The following is a 9,403-nucleotide window of genomic DNA, read 5'->3' as shown; positions in this document are numbered from 1 at the left end:
TATTCCAATCAAACCAACTTGAGGTAAAAAAAAGAAACAATCTATAGTATATGTTCTGCGACTTTGTCTAAGTGGTTAGCGCCAATTTGATAAGTCAAATGAAATTAGGAGACCAAATCCTTCTGTAGCATCAAACAGTACATGATTACACAATAAACTAGAGAACAAGACTTGATCTGTTCTAATTCAAATCCTGGTTGTTTCAGCCACAGAGCACGCACAGGTGATGCCGGGCTGCATTTCAAAGCTAAAAAATCAAGAAAAAAACAAGGAAGAATTTAAAATCAATAGCTCTGTATGGCAGTGCAAGGCCTACAACACAAATGCAGAGACTAAAAATAGAATAATATAAGCGCCTCGCTGAGTGATTGTGAAATAATGTAACCCCAGTGGCCACATGCTAAATATTCTTAAACTACAATGCTACAGTCATTATGTTGCCCAACATCCTCACTAGTTCTAAGAGATGACTGTGGAACAGCTTGTGCTTCACCCTTGATAATGGCATGACAAACCTGAGAGTCATCAACCCCAGTAACTGCAATACAAGTCTCCGTATCATCAATCTCATCAGTTGGATGACAGAGCAGAGTGCCATCAACCTCAATAGTTGTGTGCAGCTGTGCATCAACACCATCACCACCTGCATGACATAGCTGCAAATCATCAACCTCAGCATCTGTGAGACATAGCTGGGAATAATCAATCTCACCAGCTGCACTACACAGCTGTGATTGATCACCTTCGCTAGCTGCATGACACTGAACTGGATCATCCTTCCGCCTACGTTTCCCATTACTCTTCCTTCTTATCATTTCCTTTCCCCTTATCCTTTTCCCATGTTCAACCTGTGGGATGCTCGGCGCTAGCATTGAAGTTCCAACTTGATCCCTTAGACATTCATGCACAATGTACCTGATCCTCGTCACTGATTCTGTTTGCTGAGAATCCATCCCTTGTGTGGAGACTGTATCAGCCAAGTGTGCAATATCCCTCAATGCAGCATGCTACAAAAAAATTGAAGGCAATCAATAATGGCAAGTTATTTGGTAATACAAATAATATCATTAGTCAATCAAACAGAGCCTTACCATTCTCTGAAATTCTGATGATAAAGGTATAAGCCTTCCTACAAATCTACGCGTAATTTTCATGTACCACTGCATGTATTCACTTTCTTCTACACCCCCATCATCTTCCACAATATTGAGTTGACGGTCCAACCATTCATTAAGCTCTAGTTCCATTTTCCCTGACAAGTCTACCCCACCATCAACTCCACGACTCTTTCTTTCCCACCGCTGCACTTCTTCTGGGATTGACTGGCGCAAGCCATATTGCCTTAAGCAACGATCAGGGAGGTGTCTTTCTGCCTTGTCAAAACATATCAACATTGTTTTTGATCTCCCTACAATCAAACTACTCTTGATATCTTCTGGTATAATTCTACTGTCGATGTTCATAAAAGGAAGCCACTCAACCTGGTACATAAAAGCCATAGAAATTGCAATGTCACTTTCTAGACAAAGTGTTAGCATTAAATTGCATAAGATATATTAAAAAACTTACATCACTTGACTTGAGGGAGTCCAATGCCTTGCGATAGAAGATTAAATCACGGTTTGCCGTTGGACCACTTTGTTTTCCTTTCCATTTAAGTACAAGTGGAAAAGAAACATGGATTGAATCTTGATTGAGCCTTGGCCGACCAATATCCAGATGATAGTAACTCCAACACTACAAAATAAAAATAAGTCAACATAGCTAATATTTAAAACTAAAATTACAAAAACAAAAAAGAAAAGAAGTTAACACTGCCTTATATCATCCACCTATCAGACCCACTCCCTTTCCCTGCTTCTTTCCAATCAAACCCAACAACTCCTGAAAAAAAAGGGACCAAAAAAAGAAAAAAAAAGAAAAAAAGAATCCCCCCTTCTTAATATTTCTTTCTTTCTTCTCATGCAACTAAAGTTACACACCACATGAAATAGAGAGAAACAAGAGATAAACAACAATATGTAACCTGTAGTAGTGTTAAACAGCCGCTAACAGTACTTTGAGATTTCAGAGAGGCATTGCCAAGTGCTCTATACAAGAATGACAATGCTGCTGCACCCCAGGCATAATTACTAGCTTGGTCAAAATTCTCAAACAATGGAAGGTACATGACAGGGACTTTATTGCCAGTGGTCGTGGAAAAAATCGTACTACCAACAAGATAAAGCAGGTAAGCCCGTGTACGGCGCTCTATCTCTTCCATTGGTGCATCTTCAGGACACTGAGAAAAGGACTCTTTTAACCAACTTAACTTCACCATTCCCCCACTAGTAGAACCAGAGTCTGGTGCTTTTCCTAAAAGTTTTTCACATATTGTGTCACACATGGTATAGGTTACACCCATAACAGGTTCTCCATCAATTGCTAGTCCAAGCAAGTATGCAACATCTTCAAGGGTTACCGTCATTTCTCCAACATTCAAGTGAAATGTATTAGTTTCTCTCCTCCACCTCTCAACTAGTGCAGAGATGAGTGGATTGTCCAAACTAATAGCAGGGATCAATCTTAAGTACCCAAATCCAGCCTTATGTACTAGCTCCAGCTGTTTTTGAGTGAGTGCCCATTGATCAAGTTTTGAAGTGTGTTCATGACATCTAAGGGCACCACGCTCCTGTACACATGTTAATGAAATTCTTCAAAAGGATATTGACTGTAAAGTTTAAATAAGCAGGGAAGAAAAAATAAAACAAAATGAAACATGTATAGCAGAAATACAGTTTGTACCTGCCCCTCCCACACTGCTGATGACACGTGCTTATCTTGATCATAAAGTACAGATTGGTCAATTGGCCCAGGACTGGTCACATAGAGGTCCATTTTACTGATGAAGTTCTCTAAACTACAAACAAGAAACATTAAACCCAACACATCAACTTGAGCAACTTTAAGCTAATGCAAACAAAATTCATTTTGCCAAATACCGAGAAGTCAGTTGAAACAACTGGCTAGAGCAAAATTATATAGGTGAATGAATTGGAACAAAATGCAAAATAAAAAACATTGAACAAAACAGAAGATTTGGGTTTTCTCCTTTGAATCCAGATCACACAAGTATGTATTGACAAACAAGAACAAAATGAGCAATAACAGAATAGTCTTATACTTCATTCCATTTTCATATCTACAATGATAAAGATGAATTAAGAGAGAATTTTTAATATAAAAATAGACAAATTAATTGCATCGAAAAGAAGACAAAAAAATTGCAACCCATTTAAATATATAGGATGAGAGACAGATTTAAAAAGTAAAAAATAAAAAAAATCAAACGTTAGATTTCTAAGAAATTGAAAATTCCTAGTCCTATAAAAGTAAGAGTATTATGAAAATTTAGTTAACCTGTTTAATAAGGTCCTTCAACAGGAAGGACAATGACACCCCCACTGAGTGCCACATTTAGTAAATATGTAAAGTTTAGCACATTTAACCCATGTGTCAACCCCAGACCAGATTGTTACGACTGTAGCCTGTTTAGGGTTCTAAGTTCATACAAATTACCATCTAAATTGTATTCATCAGATGACGAATTGAAAATTAATCAAAGCAATGCAAGGTCTTCATACACAATTTCATCCACTATTCCATCCACAACGTAGAAACCCTTGAAAAATTTCCCAGAAAAATCCATGAATTATACATATATATATATTTTTTTCTATGAGAAGACACCCACACAAACACAAATGGAAGAGCAAGCAAAACTCCTCATTTCCTTTTCAAATGCCATAGCCTTCTTCACATAACTCGATTCTATCATCTTCTTCCACAAATCGTACAATCAATTAAAAAAAAATCACGAATTTTCTTCGAACATTGAATTCGAAACAAAGCAAAGGGGGGACGAGATCTAAAATTAATTAAAAATTTGAGAGAAAAAAAGAGTCAAAAAAAAAAAAAAAACCGACGTTGCAGCAGGAAAACGACGCCGTCTAGGGAGAAGAACGACGTCGTTTTGGTAGAACGCCGCTGTTTTAGAGCTACGACGTCGTTTTAATGAAACGAGGCCGTTTTATGGTGGAGAAACTTGCCTTGGGGAATTCCAGTTACAGGTGAGAACGTACCCTCTTCTCTCCCTCCGATCCGGCACCTAGGGTTTGATTTTTCCCCTTTTTTTGTTTCGAATTTTTGGGGCTGGGTTTTGTTTTTTACCTCTCGCTCTAATAATGCTGCGGAGGTAGTAACCGAGGGCGAAGCTAGCTTTTATTCATTTTTAAATTATTTATGTTTTTCTTTTCCTACTTTTATATCTTACCAGAAGTCGAAGAAAATTTTATATCCCTAATTTGGGCTGGGCTCAATTTTTCAGTGGCATCGATGGGCCGAGCCTTAAGCATTCGTATAGTTTGGTCCAAGTGACTTTTGAGCCTTACCATAATTTCATTTTAGGTCCTTATTTGTGACAATTTTTGCATTTTCCCATTATTAAACTTTTTCATGGGCTTGAAAAGAAGCATTTAATTTAGATTAAAAAATAAAAAAAAATAAAAATTGGGCCTTTACTGTGCTTTAAGGCCAAGCAATATATTTGTTGGCGCCATTGGACTTTCTAATAACTGGTCTATTTCAATTCCACAAGAATGAGAGGAAAATGAGACATTTCCTTTAGGAGATTTGAAGCGTTTAGTTCACACTCGGAATTGAATGGAGGAACAGCAAGAGATTGATTCCCCTTTTTAGGAAATGGGTATTTTGGATACTTGTTGCCTTTTTTTCACTCTTTATCTTACAATTTTTTTTACTTTTTATAATGCCTTTATATTAAAAAAAAAAAAAAGTTTCTTAAACTATCAAAAGAATTTCTATAAAAAATTATTCCTTTATAGAATGATTTTTTTCGTTCTTCCTTGCTCTGGGTTTTATCGCCGATTTATCAATTTCAGACCGATATATCTTCTTGATATTTTTTCGATATTTCTCCCATTCGATAATGGGTGCTCAAAATTATTTTGGGGCCATCCGATATTCAATATATCAGCAAAATATTGTCGATAAAAATTGAAATATCACCGTTAAAAACCGAAATTTCAATCCATGGTTTTACTTGCTTATTTTTAGTTGAATATTTATTATCATAAGTTTTGCATTTTGCATTTTATAACCCTTGCTAGCCCTAAACAATTTCTACTTCTGCATGTTGCTTCCTCTTCACTGTTAATGAGTGCTGCTGTTCTGTATCATCCTCCACAAAGTTGTTAGTCTTCCACAACCCTTCATTCCTTTGTGAGCGTATTTCTTGCAGACCTGATTCTCAGCTTCTCGCACTCAATCATTGCCCTAATGTTGCTATTGTTAATATTCAGTATTCTTATTCCCTTCTCATTCTTTTTCCACTTTATATTGAGGGACTATGTGGAGAGGTTACAGGGACAATAAGAGGAGTTATAATGGGCACATATTGGGTGTCTGCAATATGCAAGGGGAACCTTTTATGATAAGTGATTGTAGTATTGAAAATCTGATGCAACGCATAAAAAGGAGAATCAAGCTTACATTCAGGTATCGAAGTCATTTAGATATGCAAATCGATAATACCAAAGCTTAGTATGGAAATTTTGATACTAAACTCGACAATTGGTCCTAAGTATTAATTTATGTCAGTGAGTTCGAGATTTGAGATGCCTTTATCGAATCAATCCCAACACATGCACATCCAATACTAGCTCTAGATTTCAAGAAAACGTTGCAAAAAATGCTTTTTGAGCTTAGATTGATGAAGAACTTGGTTTGGAATTGAAGAACATGCAATTTGGGACTTGCCCAAGGCCAAAGTAACTAAAATTTTTAGATTTTGAAAGAATAATGTCGATACCAAAGGACTCAATTCTGATACCATTTTCAATAAATTAAGGAGGCAACATTTTGACACCACCTAGAGTAGTACATTGATTATCAAATTTTCGATAATAAGGTCATTTCAATATCAAAATTCCAACACCGAGTCTCTATAGTATTCAATTCAACACAATATTGAGCTGTTTTCACTTGGATCTTTTCAAGAATAGATTTTATGAGATTCTCTTTAAGTTTTACGTAATTTTAGGGTTTTCTAATTAGGTTTTAGAAAGAACTCATGTATAGATCTTTTGTTTTTAGCATTGAGCTAGATATGGATTGATGGAGGAGAAAGATGATGAAGGAGGTAACACCTTCATTTGTTCTCATTTTCAAATTTCATAAAGTTTTGATTTTTCCTTCAATTTCTATTTAATTTTCTCATCAGCCAATTATGAGCTGTGAGGAGATATTCTCCCCCATGTTGATCGAGTTCTTTTAATCTAGAGGGGGGATTGTATCCTAAGGGAAGATTTTCAATGAACAAGTGCATCATTAGGTTATGTAGTTTTGTCCCTATTCCTAGATTGAGATTTTCAATGTTTTTAATAACAAAAAAATTCTATGCTAGTCTCCCAAAATAAGGCATGTTTGATGCCTATTGGCTTATTGAATACTTATCATAAGGGTTTGATTTAGTGGTGACTGATTTGATCATTTATATGCAAACCCCTCAACTAGATCTTGAGATGAATTAGGGTTTTCATAGTTTTTGAGAATTGAATACAAAAAAGTGTGAGTCACATTTTTAGAAAAATAATATTTTATTCCAATTGAGATCTAAACTTAGGAACATACCTATCTCTGGATGTCTAGTCTTTTGTTATATTCTCTATCATTAAATTAGTTTTAGTTTTTATTTTGTTAGGTTTTAGTATGAATTAATTGTTAGATTTCTTTATTTTCCATTATCACCCAAGACACAAAAACATGATATATGTATATCAATCATTCAAAACATTCCTTTGATATTTGATCTGTGGATAGGGAATGAACGAACTTGAGTCCATTTTTGCTTTTTGTTTTGAACAAGGTATGAATATTTTAAGGCTGTGGAGGGCACCACCTCTTATTGAATTCTCTCTGATAATGGGAGCGAGAGAGAAACAGGTTTGTTCTTATTTCAAATGATGTGATCAAAATGAACAGACACTTAGCCTTTGGATTTATACCCTCCTGCCTTAGGGACCATACCCTTTGGCTATTGGGCCTCACGAGTCTTAGGCCCATCATTTAAGGCCCGCGATGACGTTGGACTCTACACATAGGTGGCTCATACTCTCGATCAAATAGAAATCGTATATATATGGATAGCTAAATCCTGAACAATGGTTAATATAATGCAGGTTCATATTTATTCTATCATTAATTGGTTTAGCATAAGAAATTGAATTATCAAAGCCCTGAATCTCTATGGGATCGACCAAACCATTATATTTATAGATGTTTATTTTTTATTATTTTTTTTTATATATATAGTTTTTGGTTTCAAAAACAAAAGCCTATGATGGGTCACCAAATTCAAGTTTTTATTAAAAACATTAAAACCTAATTCACATAAAAAATTGGCATCATTTATGATGATTTAGTGTTGTCTTGATGTTATTTTTCTTTGTTGAATTCATTACGTGTTGTTGTAGGGTTAGGTAGTTAGGTTTTTATTTTTACTTTTTTTTTTGTTTATTATTTTCTTTTATTGGATTTCACTTATTTTGGTGTTGAAATTTTTTTAAAGTTAACTTGTTGAAGTTATGAGATTAAGGGTTGCAATAGGGCATTGTGATGGAGCATCATCCAAACATATACTAGAGCACAAATCCATAATAGACTACTTGTATTTATGATTCTCCCTAGATTGTAAATCAATGAAGGATTATCTCACCGAATTCAGTCACACATTTGCACAAGTTTCAAATCAATGAGAAAATATTTTAATCCTCCATTTACTCCTTCATCTTATTGTGCTAAGTCTTCATGTAATCTCCAACTTCAATCTAATTTAGTTGTTGAATTTAGTATGCATGGTTTTCTTCTAACTCAAGATATATTTCCTCACATTGGCTTCCCTTTCCATTGAAAACATTAACTTATTTTAAACAAATTGAAAAAGAAAACATTGACCAATGTTGGGAAAGGTATTAATTGATGAAACTCTTCCCACATAGATTTCAACTTTTACTTAAACTTGCCAAGTTTTCAACATGATGTGTGGAGGGAGTTTTGTTGATATGGAACCAATTGAGGCTATGAAAGTAAGTATATTGCATCACATAAATTACATCATGGCCTTAGTAAGGAAGAGCACTACGATTTTTCAAAGAATAATGTTAACTCTAGTTAAAAGGAAGACTTTTAACTAGGGGCAGATCCGATGCATGCCTAGGAGGCATATGTCCTTCCTGATTTTTATTTTTTTATTTTTTAAATTAACATTGAAAGGTTTGAATCCCTTCCCGTGAATATGTTGAAAACCCTTTGTTACCACTAGACTACACATACATTTTATTCACTTTTTCCTGCCCCTTGAAATTAATAGCTAGATTTGCTACCCCCTCCAACCATTTTTTGGCTACACCATTGCTTTTAACCTTCTTCTATTGCATTATCATCTGTAAATTATACAAGGGTTCCAAATAATCAACAATTCATGGAGGTTGAGTATAATAGTTGTATGTAAAGCTTATTAGATGCAACTCTTGAGATAGAGTCCTTAAAAATAAGACACAATGTAACAACGTTTGACTTGAGTTTTTATTATTCTATCCATTAATTGCAATTAAGATTTATTTAAGCATTCAGGTATGCATCACTTACATTGTACAAGACTTAGGTGTATTAAAAATTAAACTAAATATCTAAGTCATAAGCTCCTTACAAGTTGATAAGTTGTTCATAATCAGTTCATAAGCTTGTATAATCTATTTAAGGCTATAGTATACTACCTTTTAATTGAAAGAATGACCTGTCTTAATCATCGGAGTGAGTTTCCCATAGTGAGTGTACTAGTGTGTGTGGTTACACATTAGATAAAATATATCGTGAATCATGACATTGACTATTAGGTAGTTATGATTTCACCAAGCTACTATGTTGCATTAATTCTCAACCTTGAGAGAATACTAAGCTAGTATTGAGGTCTTTAGTGGCTTGACCTATGAATGAGACATTAAGGTGGTCATATATTCTTTAGGGATTAAACTATTAATAATTAAGATAAGTGATAATAGGTATTTTCAAGATAAACACCATGATATCTTATAGATTTGAAACAGTATGTTCTCATGAACCATCTTAAGGACTTGCGATAATGAAATCTATGACGTTGTAGTAATTTTTTTGTATTAAAATTTGACATATGCACTTGGTGAGATAGAGTATGCTAGTTGATCATATAATATGAAAATCTAAGACTTAAGGATTGTAGTGGTAATCTTGAGATGTTGATAGAATCTATCTTGTTAGATTACAAATACTAATTCATGGAAAGTTTGCATGTAATGGATAATAGATC

General features: G+C 34.6%; 1 protein-coding gene across 4 annotated transcripts; it reads right to left on the bottom strand.

Annotated features, from left to right (window-relative positions):
* Nucleotides 1-104: 104 nt before the first annotated feature.
* On the bottom strand, nt 105-4,238 carry LOC117925474 (protein MAIN-LIKE 2-like). 4 transcript variants are annotated; one of them, XM_034844490.1, is made up of 7 exons: nt 4,089-4,238; nt 2,785-2,899; nt 2,027-2,671; nt 1,570-1,737; nt 1,092-1,481; nt 743-1,007; nt 105-643 (listed from the first exon to the last, which is right to left on the bottom strand). In XM_034844490.1, exons 2-7 carry the CDS (start codon nt 2,875-2,877, stop codon nt 411-413), a joined length of 1,794 nt encoding a protein of 597 aa, XP_034700381.1. In that variant the 5' UTR covers nt 2,878-2,899; nt 4,089-4,238; the 3' UTR covers nt 105-410. The 4 variants fall into 4 exon arrangements, with proteins under 4 accessions (XP_034700381.1, XP_034700377.1, XP_034700379.1 ...); XM_034844486.1 differs by having other exon boundaries at nt 105-1,007; XM_034844488.1 differs by having other exon boundaries at nt 105-1,007; nt 2,785-2,894.
* Between the last annotated feature and the right edge of the window lie 5,165 nt (nt 4,239-9,403).

The sequence above is a fragment of the Vitis riparia genome, chromosome 11 (assembly GCF_004353265.1).
Source record: "Vitis riparia cultivar Riparia Gloire de Montpellier isolate 1030 chromosome 11, EGFV_Vit.rip_1.0, whole genome shotgun sequence".
Lineage (NCBI taxonomy): Eukaryota > Viridiplantae > Streptophyta > Magnoliopsida > Vitales > Vitaceae > Vitis > Vitis riparia.
The sequence above is the reverse complement of the archived record's forward strand: the minus strand, read 5'-3'. Positions and strand labels throughout refer to the sequence as shown.